This window comes from Cherax quadricarinatus, chromosome 41, assembly GCF_038502225.1.
Source record: "Cherax quadricarinatus isolate ZL_2023a chromosome 41, ASM3850222v1, whole genome shotgun sequence".
Classification (NCBI taxonomy): domain Eukaryota; kingdom Metazoa; phylum Arthropoda; class Malacostraca; order Decapoda; family Parastacidae; genus Cherax; species Cherax quadricarinatus.
The window spans coordinates 7,789,706-7,809,531 of record NC_091332.1 but is presented as its reverse complement, the minus strand read 5'-3'; the positions used below and the strand labels follow the sequence as shown (position 1 = coordinate 7,809,531).

At 37.6% G+C, this 19,826-nt stretch overlaps 1 protein-coding gene across 22 annotated transcripts in view; it reads left to right on the top strand.

Moving 5' to 3' along the window:
• The window catches only part of LOC128695799 (trichohyalin-like), a 119,847-nt gene that overhangs the window by 69,995 nt on the left and 30,026 nt on the right, over nucleotides 1-19,826 (top strand). For 15 of the 22 annotated variants that reach the window (XM_070092940.1, XM_070092938.1, XM_070092937.1 and 12 more), the window contains 9 exons: nucleotides 2,937-3,159; nucleotides 4,143-4,178; nucleotides 6,758-6,799; nucleotides 7,918-7,965; nucleotides 11,697-11,747; nucleotides 15,283-17,199; nucleotides 18,214-18,258; nucleotides 18,618-18,704; nucleotides 19,033-19,083. In XM_070092940.1, coding sequence (XP_069949041.1) covers nucleotides 2,937-3,159; nucleotides 4,143-4,178; nucleotides 6,758-6,799; nucleotides 7,918-7,965; nucleotides 11,697-11,747; nucleotides 15,283-17,199; nucleotides 18,214-18,258; nucleotides 18,618-18,704; nucleotides 19,033-19,083 — 2,500 coding nt within the window. The remainder of the gene's footprint in view (nucleotides 1-2,936; nucleotides 3,160-4,142; nucleotides 4,179-6,757; nucleotides 6,800-7,917; nucleotides 7,966-11,696; nucleotides 11,748-15,282; nucleotides 17,200-18,213; nucleotides 18,259-18,617; nucleotides 18,705-19,032; nucleotides 19,084-19,826) is intronic. The other 7 variants (XM_070092956.1, XM_070092946.1, XM_070092958.1 and 4 more) reach the window with 5 other exon arrangements.

The window sequence follows — 19,826 nt, the reverse complement described above, 5'->3', positions numbered from 1 at the left end:
AGAATTCCAACAGGTTTGTGACAAAGGATTATCCGTCCCTGAAACTGTGCTGGCTGATAATCTTCTCCATAACTTTGCGTACTATACATGTCAGGGACACTGTTCTGTAGTTTAATGCTTCGTGTCTGTCTCCTTTTTTTTTAAATTGGGACTACATTTCCCGTCTTCCATACCTAAGGTAGTCTCCCTGTTTCAATAGATGTGTTGAAGATTGTTGTTAGTGGTACACATAGCGCCTTTCCTCCCTCTCTCAGTGTGTGTGTGTCTGGGTGTGCGTGTGTTTTAATATGCCTCTCTCATGCCTAATAAGCCGAATTCGTCAATTAGGCCTAGCAGTACAAAAAATTTCTTTTATGGATTAATTGATATATTTTTCATTCAAAATAGTATAAAATGTTTTAGTTTTGCAACAAACCTAACTTCAGAGACCTCACCTAACCTAACCTAACTTCAGAGACCTCACCTAACCTAACCTAACTTCAGAGACCTCACCTAACCTAACCTAACTTCAGAGACCTCACCTAACCTAACCTAACTAAAGAGACCTCACCTAACCTAATCTAACTTCAGAGACCTCACCTAACCTAACCTAACTTCAGAGACCTCACCTAACCTAACCTAACTTCAGAGACCTCACCTAACCTAACCTAACTTCAGAGACCTCACCTAGCCTAACCTAACTTCAGAGACCTCACCTAACCTAACCTAACTTCAGAGACCTCACCTAACCTAACCTAACTTCAGAGACCTCACCTAACCTAACCTAACTTCAGAGACCTCACCTAACCTAACCTAACTTCAGAGACCTCACCTAACCTAACCTAACTTCAGAGATCTTACCTAACCTAAGCTAACTTCAGAGACCTCACCTAACCTAACCTAACTTCAGAGACCTCACCTAACCTAACCTAACTTCAGAGACCTCACCTAACCTAACCTAACTTCAGAGACCTCACCTAACCTAACCTAACTTCAGAGACCTCACCTAACCTAACCTAACTTCAGAGACCTCACCTAACCTAAGCTAACTTCAGAGACCTCACCTAAACTAACCTAACTTCAGAGACCTCACCTAACCTAACCTAACTTCAGAGACCTCACCTAACCTAAGCTAACTTCAGAGATCTTACCTAACCTAAGCTAACTTCAGAGACCTCACCTAACCTAACCTAACTTCAGAGACCTCACCTAACCTAACCTAACTTCAGAGACCTCACCTAACCTAAGCTAACTTCAGAGACCTCACCTAAACTAACCTAACTTCAGAGACCTCACCTAACCTAACCTAACTTCAGAGACCTCACCTAACTTAAGCTAACTTCAGAGATCTTACCTATCCTAAGCTAACTTCAGAGACCTCACCTTACCTAAGCTAACTTCAGAGATCTTACCTAACCTAACCTAACTTCAGAGATCTTACCTAAACTAACCTAACTTCAGAGACCTCACCTAACCTAACCTAACTTCAGAGACCTCACCTAACCTAACCTAACTTCAGAGACCTCACCTAACCTAACCTAACTTCAGAGACCTCACCTAACCTAACCTAACTTCAGAGACCTATCGTAATTTATTTTTATTTTATCCTACTTCTACTAAACATATAGTAGATCAGTATAAATTTATTTAATACTAATTAAAACCAGCAATATATATTTTTCTTAATTTCAGGCTGATCTTCCCAGATTTTTCTTGTATAAATAAATATTCACTCTACTTACCTGGCAGATAATGCCCTTGCATTCTAGGTCAAACTCGCCGATTCGGCTTATTAGACACGACAAATATATATGCAGAACACTAACTGTGAAAACAAGTGAAATTCCAAGCACTTTCGTGATTTTTCACATCAAGGAACTGTAAAAAAAGTTCCTTGACGATTTGAGAAATCATGAAAGTGCTTAGAATTTCACTATTTTTTCCACAGTGGTTGTTCTGTATATTGTGATATCACCTATTTACTGTGATCTTATTGTATGTATATATATATATATATATATATATATATATATATATATATATATATATATATATATATATATATATATATATATATATATGTCGTGCCGAATATGTAAAACTGGTCAATTAGCAAGAACTCATTTAAAATTAAGTCCTTTCTAAATACTTCTCTTATACGTTTAAAGATATATTTTTTTCATTAATGTTAATGTAAAAATTTTTAATTTTGCACTAAAAGAATCTTAGAAAACTTACCTAACCTTATTATAACAAGAACAATTTATTTTAGCCTAATCCTACTAAATATATTTTAAATACGTTTACAGTAATTTAATACTAAACAAACAATGAAACATATTTTTTTCGTTAGGTTCAGAATGATTTTGGCGAAATTATTGCATACACAAATTTTCACTTGTCCTTTATGGCAAGATGAGCGTTGCTATTTAAGCCAAGATCGCAAGTTCTGCCTATTCGGCACGACATATATATATATATATATATATATATATATATATATATATATATATATATATATATATATATATATATATTGTTATAAACAAGGATTAATGCTGTATAAACTATACGTATATGTATACACATTCAGATGTGTTACAGACTTGCATTTATACACAATGCATACAGCATGTATGCACAACCAAACACAAGCGTTAAAAAGACACTTGTCACTTGCCCAAAGGAACCAACACGGAAACTAAGATAGTAAATAAGTTCTGCATATAGATCGAAGCAACCACTGAGTCAGATGAAAAGGGTCGCAGTGGCAGGTCGAAATATTGTTTTTATTTGCTCAGTGTGGGTTCGTTTGTATTTTGAATACACATATACATATATACTTCTGTTATACATTGACACCTGTATACACCAATACTGTACAGCACAACGGGGTAACACCCCACGCACCAGCAACACTGCAGAATACCCACTAATGACCCGGCTAAACCCCACAGACCGCCCAAGGCCCAGGCGAGAAGGGAGTCGTCAGAGTCATCCAGCCCTGGCATCTTGGCCGCAGACTGTGAGTGGCAGGGCGACGGCTGGAGACGCCCAGGACGCTGGTCAGGTCAGTGGGACCAAGGCACGCCCTCCACACCCACCACGCCACAGTCAGTGCCTTCCACGCCTCCACCCATGCCCGCGCCTCCACCTGAGCCACAAACCAACCTCGTCAGGGTAAGTATCATCAAATATAGGAGTTACTTGGAATATAAGAGATCTTATGTTTAATTATGTTAGTTTTAATGGTAGCATTCACAGTACAAGTCGTCTTGATCAAAAGATTCAACGAAAAAGGAAATCTCGTGTGTGTCTATAAACAAAGGTTCTTCTGTTTTTTTAATATTTTTATTATAACCTGTCTTCTGTTATAATTCCATATACAAGTGGGTAATTCAAACTACAAGTCACTTATATATCGATAATAATTCAATCCATAAAATATGGTAACCGTGAACTCAAAGTTTATATAAAATTATATACATACCTCTCTCAGTATATACTCGCGAAATGTTCCTGAATACTTTAATAATCCTAGCGTATGTGATGTAATTGGTAAATGTTCATGAATAATTTAATAATCTTGATGTATATGACGTAACTGGTAAATATACTTATCCCAAAGAATTATGCAAATTAAACGTTAAAGTCGTTACTACAAATGTGAATTTATTTTCCTTATATGTCATTAATTTTAATATATGCGATAAGCTGCCTTTATGATGCCAGTGTAACAAAATCTTGCTTACGATTTTATCAAAATTAATATTATATATGAAGAACTTAAACTCCAGAGAATTCATCGTTAAAAGTATATCAATTTGAGTATAGTTTCCAGAATGAAAATAAAATGCATATATAATTCAGATGTATACTAATGTTAAACATATTGCAACTTCTGTGTTCGTCTTATTAATTTACTCTCTTTGGAATATACTGTAAGAAAGTATTGCTCTCGTCTTGTGTGTTTTCGGAGGTTCGCGTTAGCACAGCAGGTGTGATGAGTACTGAGGTCCCCGCTTTCTTAGGTATGTGGTGTACTCTCCCCACTCCTGTTGATAAACTCAATACTTCAGGTTCTATTCTCCTAACTCCATTATTTAACTCGTGAGTTACTATGTAACCTAATCTACTTAACATCGATCTCTTTCCTTGCACAGAATCCTTCAGATAACATCAGGAAGGACAGCCTCAAGGTAAGTTGCTGGCACCATCCTTTCCTACCTGAGGAGTAAGAAGACATTGCAGGTTAACTTGCTGGAAGATGAGGTTGATTGCTCCCAAAAGCTGCTGCTTATTTATTTAACATGCTGGCAGATATGCATTGGTTCCTTTGTTGCACTCCAACATGAAGTAGGATAAGACATTTAGCGTTGGATCTCACGTTAATGCTTTGCTGTTGCTAATAGAATAGTCAGATTCGAATCATTGCCCTGACACCGTCGTTGTCCCAGCTTGAAAGGTTGTGTATGGATATGAAGAGCATTTCACATTCCTTACTTATCTTCCACGTTATCCTCTACGTCTACTCATCAAGCATTTTCACATTTTACAAAAACTTTACTTTTCTAACAGTTAACCACCAATTCAGTCAAATATAAGTGACATCCCTTCAACCCTCAGAATACCCCCCAATCAAATCACGCCCAGTCACAAACGTCTCCAAAATCATTCACCCACAGTATATGTCCTGTCATCTACCATTAACTCGCAAGTTGCTCTCCATTTATTCTACTAGAGAACACTCTCAAATCCTAAACACAGACTCTATCAACTTTTCTTTACCAAACTACTCTACACACTTAACCACTCATCACATCCCCAAAAACCACACTCCCAAAAATCACTATACTCTTAAACCCAAGTATATCCCCCAACCTACACCACACGTCCAATAAACACTACACCCACAAGCCCAATCACCCCCCACAAGTCTCATCAACACTTACAATCCCTATCATCCCATAACCGCCATTACCCACATAAGTTATTCAGCCCTAAAATATGATAAAGGCTAGCAAAGAAATGTACACATAGAAAAAATACCCAGGAATTAAATAAGTAAAAAAGATAATACTGACCTCATTGCCATGAAAGAAACCAAGTTTACTGATATAATTACAGATGCATTTTCCCAAGAGGATACTGTAAACGAGAAAATATATAAGAGAGGTACCATTCATGGCCAGAAACATACTGAGATTCGAAGAAATGTCAGTCCCAGGTAGTCATAGTATCCACTTGGTGACTGTGTTACACACCTGTTGTTCCTTCGTAAACACCCATTGGTAGTGCACATCTGATGACTGCTTGTAGCAATATTTACTTCATCCAAACTAAAAACAGCAACCATTCATGTAGGTCCTACTGTCCTATCATGCGATGGAGAAACAGAAGCAGGTTAAATGTTTTGTACTCTGGCAGGATTATTGTGGTTTCCTGTCTATCTCATAAACTTGTAAAATGGCAGGTAAATCTTGTATAATACTACTTACATTCAGTATATAATTAGCTTTAATTTTAGTTGTGTTTCTTAGCAGTTCTTAATATTGTAATGTTTCCTCTCCTACTTCCCAGAAAAATGGGTTCACCTGCTTCACCAGTAGCCTTGAGTAGAAAGCTACTAAAATACCTGGAAAATGAGTTAGTTACCTTTTTTCTGAATGTAAATTGCTAAAAAGTTTTGAAGTTGGGTTGCTTAAACTTGCGTAGAGGTAGTATAGATAAGAGAGAATTATTTGTTAATACTGTGAATGAAAGGAAGCTGCTGGGTGTACTGGCACGGAATGAAACAAGCTAAAATGCGTGTAGCTTTACACGCAGATACAAAGAGGCTTAACCTGTCCTCTTCCAAGTCCGCATCAGTGACAACTATACTGAGAAGCATGACTGAGATGCTGATTAATAATCAAGAAGAAAAATTACACTTCCAGCATACTAGTGTCACATATGAGATAGGTGACATACCCTTTAGCATTAGTTTTAGGTCATACATTGATAGTGAGAGCATGGGACTAGCGCGGCTTTAATTAACGCCTATTTCTGATGTAGCCTCTTCAGCTCACTCAAAATTTAACTTTTTGCTATACGCTTCTTTGATGTTCTTGATCACACATAATGTATGTTGTATTCACGGGGTTCCTAAGCTTAGTATAAGTTCGTAATCCTTTTTCTGAAAGTCAAAATTCATAAATCGAAAATGCTATAAGAGAGACTCTTGGTATTGCAGTCAAATTCGCATTTACAAGTATTATGAGAACATCATAAAAGATATACTTGCATATAAATATTGGACACATTAGCAAATGAGTTTACAGATGCTTACTGATTCTGACAGCAAATAGTGACTAAACCCATAACCTGCATGATACTTAATACTGCACTTATTATTTAACTTAACATTTACAACCACTTACTACAATAACAAAAGGTCCACGGGGGTGTATAACATTGCACTCTAGTTATTTGGCGCTGTCTTATACACGCAACCTCATTTGGTAATATAACAAACATCACCGTCTTTGGCATAAACGAACCGAAAATCCTGAGAGCAAAACTTAATAATATATATACACTGCAGACTGCTGAAGAGAGCTTCAATGGTAGGCCCAAATATACAGTATTCATCTAACCTTGTGTTTTTTTTTAATGTGGTTTTGTTTGTGCCACTGACCAATGTTTTATTACACTTTTGCTTGCATCAACGTCTTTACATTTATAAAAACGTGAATTCAGTGTATTACATAAAAATCTGAAGAACGCTGTTGCCTTTCAGAATGAGAGCCCAGCCCCTTGGCGGAAAGACAGTCAATCTAGGGTAAGCTACTGGCCCCACATTAATTCTTGCGCTCCTGATTTCAGCCTTGCCGATGACTACAGCCTCTTGTGTACTCTCCCCCATAGCTTGATGAACCCTATGCGATGTGGCCAGGCCAAGTGTATGTGGTCTGTGGTGTGGCTTATGGTCAACCTTACCTTGCTGGATCACCTCTAAGCTCTCTTTGCCCACCAGTTCTTTCGCTTATGCTGATTCACCGCATTTTTACCATTTAAATTTTTTTTTATTCTTATCGTGGCGGACAATTTTGCACGATAACTGTTGTCTTTACAGATTATAGTGCCTCTGCATATACTTTGACTGACGTATTCTTATCTGGTTTTCTCATATGCTCCTCTGGGATGTTTGTGGCTTTCATGACCCATACATTACGCAAATATTACACTACTATTGATGGACATTAATGCACTCTTTGCCATTGTTTTGCAGGCTGCTTTGTCTATTTTACGTGTTTGCGACAGCTTGACATTTTTCCCTATTCCTTCATGGGCAGCAGTTTCCCATGCGGTGTGTTGAGGTTTTTGGCCATTCTTGCCGAACCATCACCACCAGCTAAGATGGAGGATAACTTTGGAGTTATTTGTATCATGCTTACCCTTTCTACATTGCGCATGTGCAGTAATGAACTATCCATAGCATATTTTTCTTATATTAGTAGCAATCTTTTAGTGCGAATGGTACCTAATCATGACAAGCATTGACAAATTGAATTTTCAACGCTTTGCATGATCAGCCTCACACATGCACTATCGATACCAACCAAACAAGTAAGTCTCTTTTAATTTAGTTGATTATCAATAATATTTATAAATTAATTGGCAACTTTTGTTTATATGTAATGGTGAAATTTATTTTCTATGTGTTGTCTTTATTTTTCACGTTCTGTAACAGCTTTATTACAATACTCAGAAACCTCTCTTGACACATCAGCTTCATTAAATATGTTTCTTATACGAACTAAAATCACTAGAACCTTTTCCTGTTACGTATTTCGAATTTCACTAATCAATTTGCCTTCTTTTCATATCATGACCTGTATGACGGCCTCTGATAACCTGAGATGACCTCAGATTATTTAAATTAACCTCACTTTACAGAAGGAAAGCCCTGGGCCAACTCACCAGCCCCTTCACACTTCTACACTTGTGAGTATCTAATGACCTCTTCTAATAGCACATACAAGGGCATTCTTATTCTCTTTCCTAATTAAATTATAACATCTCAGCCTTTGTAGATTTTGTTGTAGCTGCTTATAATGTTTAATACAATTAATATTAGCTATTGGTTATTCCCGTTGTAAACGAAATACCGTGTTTACTATACCTTGTTTTTGTGCGATATATTGAGAATGCCTTTAGGGGTTGACTTGAAACTTACAACCCAAATATAATATTACGTAAATGAAAGTAGAATGGTTAGTGAAGTTAAGTTGGTTAGCTGGGCTGCTAGTGCTGTGCTAGCGACCTCTACCGTGGTGTATCACATACACTCTTTCCCTGTCCCTGGCACGAAATATTTGCACACATGACACTAGGCATTTTTTCCTTAAAATTTATGGAAAAGTTAATCTTGGAGTATTATAGTTACACAATATTTAAAAATTCTGAGCGCCGTTCGATCGATCAAAATATATTCTCCTAATAACACTCGTCCTATATCCAAACATATTTCAGTAGAGTAGCAATTGTATTGTAAGGCTTAATCCTGTAAACAATATCCCCTATATCTTTCCTATCTCTACTAACAAATAAAAATAAAGGGAGTGCTGGACATTTTAAATATTATACTCAGAGGAAACATTGGCCATTGTCTCGGAAGGAGGTATAAAGATGCGGCATCTCCTTTAAATGGTATTGAAGCGACGATAAGTGAATGAATCTTCAACATAAATAACAAAAAGGCACAATACCGTGACTGGAACGATACACAAATAACCCGCACATAAAAGAGAGAAGCTTACGACGACGTTTCGGTCCGACTTGGACCATTGACAAAGTCAATGTGACTGTCAATGGTCCAAGTCGGACCGAAACGTCGTCGTAAGCTTCTCTCTTTTATGTGCGGGTTATTTGTGTAATCTTCAGCATACTCACTACACATATTCTATAATGCCAGGCGAAATGCAGGATGCTCTCAGCTGTACAGGACATTCCAAAAAAAAGTGACTTAGTGTCAATTTTCTTAATTTTTATAGGATTATCGGGATCCACTTCTAGAGAAATTGTAGGGACCCAAAGCCATAGAGAAGTAGATAAAAAAAAAGGCTTCGACAAAAACTATTTGGATTTCTCCTTACCCAGTCTGAGTATTTAACTTCACCTGCCACCCTAACTTTTTGTAATTTCACCAAAAAGTGCATTTTTATTACGTAATATGGTACGCAAGGCTTAAAAGATTATCAATATTTCAGAAATGTCAAAAAACTGGTAAACAATTCTAATTTAGTGTCTTGGAGTCATATTACACATTGTATAAATGTGTCCAATCTATGCGCCCACTGATTAGTCAGTGTTAAAGACAGTGTAAGCCAGTGGTATAAAGAAACGGTAGGTAAATTATAAAGAATTTCTTGTCTGGCCTTTTTTGAATTATCTATTAGATAAAAAAAAAACTCACCTGTGAGAAATCCAAAATTAAAAAAAAATAACTGCAAAATCAAAACCGTTTGTGGGTCAGGATGTTAACAAGACCATGGGAAACACGCGCCGGGGTTAATGAATGTATTAACTGTTGGTATTGTCCCACCAACTCCATGATGCTGCACTACCAACACTAGGCTCATTCTTCCCCTTCAAAAACAACAACCAGATATTAATTCCAAAATCATCCACTTTCTCTTATTAACGCACGGAAACCAGTGAGGCAGTATATGATACATACATGATGAGGTACACTATGATTCTTCTTTTCTTTAGTGAAAGCAATCAAAGCTCGAGAACAAACAGTAAGTACATCAAGAAGTAGTTCAGTGTATATTTGCAAGAAACAACTATGTGGTCCTACTGCTTAGTAATAATAACAATAAGAACAATAATAATATTAATATTATAATCATGAAGGGATGATAAACCTTAAGTAAACAATGACACTGATAATAAATATAGAATATGTAGCCTATCAATGTTTAAGAAAATTTTATTTCGTAAATAATTGCTTAAAAATATAAATTATCAAAAAATTAAATATATGCAAAATTTCCAAAAATAATAATAAACAGTACTGAAAAACTTAGAAACTTAATCAAATTTTCTAAAAACAAAGCTTCTCTAAGTGGAATGAATAATAATGTGTGATAGTACTGCTTGAAGATGAAGCTGTTAGTACTGCTTGTGGTAATTTCTGCTTGTATTACTAGTGATGTTTGTGGTAGTTTCTGCTTGTATTACCCATGACGCTTGTGGTAGTTTCTGCTTATATTACTAGTGATACTTGTGGTAGCTTGTGCTTGTCTTACTGATGTTTGTGGAAGCATCTGCTTATATTACCCGTGTTGCTTGTGGTAGCTGCTACTTGTATTACGACTGATGCTTGTGGTAACCTCTGCTTGTTTTACTAACACATTGACTCAAAACAGAAGCTAGACCACCACCACGACAACGTCGCCTCCAACCATCACAAGGTAACAGTACCGCTTACCTTCATTAAACAAAACTAAATTACAATACCGTAGCTTCAAGATTTCATCTGTTGTTATGGACCACTGACTCGTGACTTGATTATGGTCCAGCGACGGAGTCATTTACATCTCAAATTTATGAGTGATGAACCCTTCCCTAAACAAACCTTCACTCTCCATTAACATATTCAGGGATATTACTGGACGAAGAACTATTGAAAAAAAAAGTTGGTTTTAGAGCAGCCTATTAAAACACGAAAAAGTCATTATCCATATTACACCCTAGTTAGAGGGACAAATACACACATGGGGGTTTGAGTGATCTTTTTAGTTTTACATATTGGTGCATTGAGGTATATGTGGAGGCAAAAACTGTTATCTATGGAGGCAAAGAAGGGAATGTATGAAAGTATAGTAGTACCAACACTCTTATATGGGTGTGAAGCATGGGTTGTAAATGCTGCAGCGAGGAGGCGGTTGGAGGCAGTGGAGATGTCCTCTCTAAGGGAAATGTGTGGTGTAAATATTATGCAGAAAATTCGGAGTGTGGAAATAAGTAAAAGGTGTGGAGTTAATAAAAGTATTAGTCAGAGAGCTGAAGAGGGTTTGTTGAGGTGGTTTGGTCATTTAGAGAGAATGGATCAAAGTAGAATGACATGGAGAGCGTATAAATCTGTAGGGGAAGGAAGGCGGGGCAGGGGTCGTCCTAGAAAAGGTTGGAGGGAGGGGGTAAAGGAGGTGTTGTGGGCGAGGGGTTTGGACTTCCAGCAAGCGTGCGTGAACGTGTTAGATAGGAGTGAATGGAGACAAATGGTACTTGGGACCTGACGATCTGTTGGAGTGTGAGCAGGGTAATATTTAGTGAAGGGATTCTGGGAAATCGGTTATTTTATATAACCGGACTTGAGTCCTGGAAATGGGAAGTACAATGCCTGCACTCTAAAGGAGGGGTTCGGGATATTGGCAGTTTGGAGAGATATATTGTGTATTTTTATACGTATATACTTCTAAACTGTTGTATTCTGGGCACCTCTGCAAAAACAGTGATTATGTGTGAGTGAGGTGAAAGTGTTGAATGATGATGAAAGTATTTTCTTTTTGGAGATTTTCTTTTTCTTTGGGTCACCCTGCCTCGGTGGGAGACGGCCGACTTGTTGAAAAAAAAATGTATGGAAACGATCTTATTTATATAAATGGGATCCACATAAATTAATCGTGTCACTAGCCACACTAAAACAACTGGTTCCGTGTTCTTTGCAGACGTGGACACCAGCACCCCCGATGACACCTGAGCAGAGGCAGCAACAACAGGTAATCATTCTCATCGTTTATCACATGTTTTTTCTCTTGATTTATCGTATCTGTGTGTGTGTGTATATATATATATATATATATATATATATATATATATATATATATATATATATATATATATATATATATATATATATATATATATATATATACAGTTGACTTCTGTATATGTTTTAAGAATTTAAGTATCCTGCACCGGAGGTAAATAGGTTAAATGGAGCCTTGATAACCCTTTGTGTAGCCGATAGGCATTACACCTAATTAACAACCCTAACCTCGATATCTACCCTTTAAGGACACTGCTAGGTAGTGATCCTCTGTTTTTTAATGAAGTGTAAAATCTAGCAGGGGTAGACCAGTGAATGTTGAACTAGGTACGGGCTATATGCAAAGACCTGTGTCAGGAGACATGTGGACAGGATCCATACACCGAGACATGTTTGCCTCCCAGTAAATAAGCACGAAGACGTTAATCTGTGTACAGTATATACATCTATAGGTATTTATATATATATATATATATATATATATATATATATATATATATATATATATATATATTTATATATATATTCACTGAGACTTTTATATCAATGTACATACAAAATTGCGTTTATTTACAGGTCTAATTAGAAGTTTTCCATCAATATTAAAACATATTCACTTACGCGTTCACTGGTTTGCAGTTTTTGTAATTACAATTATGTTAATTCAACCTTAAAATAACCTATCAATGATGTAAATTTCATTTAAATACGAGAGATCTAACTGTAATATCATAATCAGAAATGTTATCAGAGGACATCATGGAAAACATACAAAAAAAAAAAATCCTACATATTTCTGTAAAAGTCCTTTCAGCTTTAATCTTAAGAGTAGCTACTACTTTTAACAGAAACAGACGTTGCCACAAACACAAAATGAGAAACTACTTAGGCAGACGATTGAAACAGGAAAATGTATATTTCGACCCCAGTTTAGAGGATCTCTGAGGACGAAACATCTTTTTGTGTTTCAATTCTCTACCTAAGCGGTTTCTTACTTTATGTAAATTAATGATACTTAAATGGAAGCATGTACTTACTATGAATGATGAAGGTCAGAACGATATTTTTATATTATTGCTGAATTTCGGAAGCGATTGTTATAAAAAAAATCGTATACTGAAAATAATTGTAAAACGATTTTGCAGACATCGTTAAGTGAATTAAGGTGACTAATAACATGTCTCTTTTACTATGATGCCAAGGTGTGTATATCTCAGTAAACACTGATATACACATCTTAATGTATATACCCAAATATATTTCTACTGCCCTAACCTTGAAGACTGGCTCCCACCACTACCTCAGTCAACGACGTAAAATACACTTAAAAAATTATGTAAATCATTATAATAATATTTTCATAAGGAAATAATGATTCTTTTTTAAATAGTTTTTGTACATACAGTGTTGGAAAATACGTACTAATAAAATTAATAACATTTAATTACTCCAATGGTTATAACATATTATTGTTAGTAGTAATATTTTATGATCAACATTTGTAGTAGCAGTATTTTATTAGTAGTAGTATACAAAATCAAGCGCTAAACCCGAATTGGTACTAGTGCTCTTTTTGCTACTGAGAAATAAGCATCGGAGAAAATATTACTGAATAAACTTGACCTTATTGTTTAGTCACTGATGCTGTGCTTTGGTTGAGATGAACTGTATCCAGGCTGTGCCCTCTATGTTTATCTAATTTGTAAAATATGCTAATAATCGTAAACTAATGTTAAAAAAATAATGAATAAACGTTTGTAACTAAAATAACATCATGTCAAGAGAGGAAGCCTATTGGTTGTATAGGCTTCCCCTCCGCCACCCCATAAATAACCTTATATATAACAGAGGAACAATGTAAACAAAGTAAATGATAGAGAAACATTCACTGTTGTATGTGCTCTGTGTACATTGTGATAACTGATTGTAAATAATATGGTTATATCGACAAGATGTGGAAAATGACACTGATGTACTCTTCAGGACATTTAATAACGTTTCGCTACGAATTGCTTCTTCAGTCCTAATGAAGGACTGAAGAAGGTACTCGTAGCGAAATGTTCCTCTAATAAATGTCCTCAACAGTACCTAAGTGTTATTTTCCACAATGTGATAATTATCTAGGTTAATACGTCTAGTTACTAGAGTCTAGTATGGTGATTATATTTTTAGCTGTAACTACAAACTAGACGAAACTGTAAACAAGTGGGAAGATAAGCATGTTATTGTTATTTAATCGTATATTTGTTTATACCGATCACATTGTCTTCTTTATTTGTTTTCATTGGTGATTATTAATATGTACATGAGGAGGCTCTAAAATTGTGAAGGATCATATAACGCCGGGAAATGGGAAGTTATAAGACTAGATCTGAGGAAGGATAGCTCTACCTACTCGGATCAAAAACCCTTCAACAGCATCAAGAGTGTGCCAATGTAAGCAACAGTCATAAAAGAGCACTGATTGGAAACAAGTCTTACCACAAGGAAATAATTATGGCACTATAGGTAGTAATTGGGTGATGTCAAAATAGAATTCAGAATATGTACCGTTAATAAAAAGTTGTCACATAGATTTTCAAAACTCGTAGCTGTGTCAGATAGTTGTATCGCCTGAGCGGCTAGTGTATTGTGCACCCCTTGCTCATCCTGTGGCGGTAGGGTAAATAATAAGTTTACAGAGGACACAAAGGGCCTTTGTCAGATCAACGAGCATTGTTACATCATTAGAAAGAAATTTTAGTTATTTCATATTTTTTTTCAATTACTTCATATAGGTGTACACACTACTACAATAAGGAATACAATCTCATAACTGTGTTGGTCTCTATAAAAACCATTCATTTAGTCGATGTAAACTGTGGCTACTACGCACGATTTCAGATGTTAACAATGAGGTGTTTTGTTATATCACACTGACTATCCACCTCCACATTTAAGAGCATTTACGTACAGGTGCACCTCTCACCTGCCTCAGATCGTACCTCTGTGTAAGTGCAATGAGACTTGCAACAACCATTTTATCACTGTTACATCTAACTTGTGAAAGATGTCATTAAATCGTTACTTGCTGAGTACTCTGAGTTCTCAAATGTCAGGTGTATAAAGGCATAGGGCAGATACACATTTATTAAGGGGTTAACTTAACGAGACATTGAGTCTCTAGATAGGCAACACTCTTCATTATCTTATTCACGTAAACTCAAGGCAAACAAAAACAAAGTTTTTCCCAAGTTTCCCTATGTTTCAAAACATTCTAAAGGACAACTCTTCAGAATGTTTTTTTTAAATATACACGAAAGCTAAGGAAAAACAGTATTTCATTTTTCCTGTGAAACTAAAAGAGCAAGTACCATTGTGTAATAAAAATGCAATAAAAAAAATATGTAGGTGTGTTCAGGGCGCTCAGAAGCCGATAGTGTGTGTTTGATATATTAGTTGAATTTTCTATTTATAAGGCGTAACCACTCCCCCCCCCCCAACAGTGCCCTCCTACCCCGCCTGTGACCTACCAACAAGCTAACCAACCAACACAAGCGGCGTTTAGGAAACTTTCCAAGGAAGATGGCCTACGCAACAACGAACCTCTCATCAGAAACGATAACCTCGGTAGACCCAGTGACGGAGACCCGAGAAACGCAGCAGGGAAGAAACTCGGACGAGAGAGACTCATTAAACTGGAAATCCCAAACATGGAGGAAAAAGGCGTGAGTGATAAGAGTAACACACGGGAAATGAGACAAGAGGCTGAAAGGAAGAGGCCAGAGCAGCCTCCCCAGAAGAAGGCGAGTAAGGAGGAGTCCCCATTTCTAAGGCAGGTGAATGAGGATATGCAAGAGAGACTCAAGAAAGTGCAAATGCAAAATCGACTAGAAAAGGAAAAGAGAGAGGAACTGCGGAATAAAAGAGATGAGCTTAGAAGGCAAGAAAGAGAAAGAGAAACTGAGAAGGATGATTGTCGAAAGAGGCAAGAGAAGGAAAGGGAAGAGGAGATGCTAAAGAAACGGCAGGAAAAAGAAAGGGAAGAATTACGAAAGAGGCGGGAAGAGCGGGAGAAAGAGGAATTGCAAAGGAAACAAGAAGAGAGAGAAAGGGAATTGAGATTGCGACAAGAAAGAGAAAAAGAGGAGATACGAAGGAGACAGCAAGCTAAAGAAAAAGAGGAAATGAGAATTAGACAAGAGAAGGAGAGAGAGGAACTACGAAAGAGAGCGGAAGAAAAGGAAAAAGAAGAATTACGAAAGAGACAACAAGAAAGAGAGAAAGAGGAATTGCGAAAAAGGCAACAAGAACGAGAGAGAGAGGAATTGCGAAAGAAACAGCAAGAGAAAGAGGAAGAAATGCGAAGGAGACAGGAAGAGAGAGACAAAGAGATACGAAAGCGACAGCAAGAGAGAGAAAAGGAAGAGTTGAGAAAGAGACAGCAAGAGAAAGAGCGAGAGGAATTACGGAAGAAACAGCAAGAGAAAGAAAGGGAGGAACTACGGAAGAAACAGCAAGAAAAAGAGAGGGAAGAATTACGAAAGAAACAGCAAGAAAAGGAGAAGGAAGAATTACGAAAGAAACAACAAGAGAAAGAAAAAGAAGAATTACGAAAGAAACAAGAGAAAGAAAAAGAAGAATTACGGAAGAAACAACAAGAAAAAGAAAAAGAAGAATTACGAAAGAAACAGCAAGAGAAAGAAAAAGAAGAATTACGAAAGAAAGATAGAGAGGAGGAGCTCCGGAAAAAGCAGCAGCTTAGAGAAACGGAGGAATTACGAAAGCAACAAGAGAAACGGGAGGAAGTGCTCAGGAAGAAGAGTGAAGAGGGGAGGAAGACAAGCACTGAGGCTGAAGACTCTCCACAAGACCGAGCAAGCGTCTTTGGCGTCCAGCTCAGGTCGAGGAAACAGTCTGACACGACACCCAAGGTGGTACCTAGAGACGATGAAGATCCATCGACCGATAAACTGAAATTGAACGATCTGCGAAACAAGTGGGAATCAAAAATCCAGGGTGAGAGCGAACAGAAGCAGAGGAGGCAGAGTCTAACTCTGAAACCCAAACAGGAAAAAGAAGAGACAACGAAGCCGGAGGCTGGAAAGCCTGAGTCAAAGGACGATGCACAACCCAAGCAGAAAACTCAAAACGAGGAGAAACCAGTTAAACGCGTGCGAATTGCCCCGAATGAGAAACAGATCATAGAACTCAAGACAGAGCCTGGACAGGGTTCTGGCAAAATCGACCCGCTAAAGCAGCAAATAGAAAACGCCAAATTAAAGCTACACCCAACTGACATGAAAGAAAGGGATGACAACGCTAAGAAAAAGGAAGAACCAGAATGGGCAGACAAAGCCAGAATCCGAGCATTAGATAAACAAGATAAGCAAAAGGATCAGAGACAAGAGGCCACTACTCGAGTATGTATCGTCTGAGTGTGCCAGCTAACGCTTCCTGACAACATGTTATATAACGCCACGCGAGAAACACTGTAGTACGCTCAATAACTTGTTCAGGATGGAACAAACACTAACGTTTTATGACTCTTTTAAGTTTTCGATTACTCCGACATTTGGTTTATCCGCTTTTTTATATTTTTGTTATCTTTAAACAAATGCTCTAAATAATTTTAATAACATTAATATGAAACTGGTAATAACAGCAACAATAACGATTCAACACTAAGAATAACAGACTGACTGAGGTGTCTTAACTAGTTCATTTGAACGTTGTTCCGTGAATTACTAATGGTAGTGAGGTTGACATGTGTCGGGGACTCTTCTACCTTCTGCTCTCCACTAGTCAACATAGTCTTACTAGCAGCCGCTACTGAGTAAAACACTGATCAGCTGAGATATTAATATATTTATAGTGATTAGGTTCTCAATATAAAATAAAATATTCTTGTGTAATAAATAAAGTTCTTGGGGTATGAGTATGAAGCTTTGTTATGGCAGTATAACTACTGAAGTTTAATCAGGAGTTCATGTAATTCCGACTAACCCATAATTATTTTATGGAAAACTGGACGACGTTCGGTCTAATCTGTATCCTTATCAAGTTGATATGGTCATGGATGAGCTGAAACGTCGTTCAAGTTTCATTACAAACTTGTGGGTTTCGTGTGAATAGCTACAGCCACAGTATTGCGATTTATTGTTCAAGTAGTCTTGTGTAGCGACAGTAACTCCATGCCTTAGTGGCTATCACTGCACCAGTCATTTACCTTAATACCTGTAATTCCGTCGCCTGGCAGACCTAACCTCTGCTATACAAACTCAGGGAGCTTTATAGAATTTTTATGTCTTTTGTTAACTATTAATAAACAGGTGTTTCAAAGCAGCAAGAAATACTGTATAGTATTTCCAAGAATGCGATGAAATATACTAAACTGTCATTATAATTATTAAATCTTAATTTACTTCGTCTTGCAGTACACGAACAAGCCGGCGACACCAAACAAAGACGATCCACGTAAGGTATGTTCTAACCACTGATACTAGAGGCTTTAGCTTTTAATGCAGATAGCGTTATAATATATATACTCTATATATACATAAATGTTCAGCTGAATATTTTGGCTTTAGTTTTCACACTGATCTCTTATTTATAACTTTTTCAGTGTATTTTTTTTTTTCCATTTCACATCTTCTCTTTTGACATTGTACCAAGAGTATGTTTACTTATCACTCTAACAACAAATATTAATATGTGTTAAGGCTCATCTAGGTTGCCTGTTGTTTCTTAATCCAAGCTATATTAAGTATCAGGCCCCTCACCCCTATTCTGCATGTGGATGACAAGGTCTTATCACTCCCTGCTGCTCCTTACCTCACAGGAGGAGCAGAATAACTTACTCATGGAGAGGGCGACTACACCTGCTGACCTGGCTGTGGCAAATCTGCAGAACGATGGCGCCTCTAGGGTCAGTACTCACTATTAACATGCCCACACACACTTGTATTAGGTGCGCATACGTAGGATACTATGTGAATAACTCTAACACAGGTTTTGAGATCTGGAGCAGGCATATTGTCTAGTTAGCGAAGCAAATCTTATCCTTCTTGTTTCAGGGTAGACTATGGAAACAACCATATCTCTCTGTATAACAAATATAATTTCTTATGTATCCACTTATCAGTACTTCCCTTACAGTCTCATTTTGCTCTAAAGATTTAGTAACATGCCAATAAATATATTAATCTTAACGCTATGTGATACATGTTTATGTTTTCCATATTTTCCCTCCATAGTCATCATCTCCGATGGTTGAGGAACAGTGGGGCACACCACAGGAGCACTGGGTAAGTTCTCCATCCTGTGACACCACTCTCCCTCTATTGACTACACCCTCGCTTCGCCCTGTGGCTCCACCCTCCCTCCTCGTAGTGACCTCACTTTCCCTCCACCAGAATATGTTATGTCCCAGTCCACCTCAGCCTCGTGTTTTAAATTCGAGTCTGTGGACATCGACGTGGGTGATGGCAACCCTTGGCATCCGCATTTACTTACTTTATTTCATTCACGGGGAAGAGTTAAATCCATAGAGGTCGTATAACGTCTGGAAAATGGAAGGCGATCAGATATGATCCAAGGAAAGAGAGGATAACTACAATTCCTTGAATCATGAGCCACTTCACCGACATCAATGAGCCCCATGGACGTGTTCCTGATGAACTTCTCACCACGTCGTGCTGCATCCACGTCATGCACGATGTGTGTTACAGCCACGTCATGCACGCTGTGTGTTGCAGCCACGTCATGCACGCTGTGCGTTGCAGCCACATCATGCACACTGTATTGAAGCCACGTTATGCACTGTGTTGCAGCCACGTCATGCACGCTGTGCGTTGCAGCCACGTCAGGCACACTGTGTGTTGCAGCCACATCATGCACGCTGTGTGTTGAAGCCAAGTCATGGACGCTGTGTGTTGCGGCCACATCATGCACGCTGTGTGCTGAAGCCACGTCATGCACGCTGTGTTGCAGCCATGTCATGCACACCATATGTTGCAGCCTTGTTCTGCACTCCTCTCAGTCTTTGCCT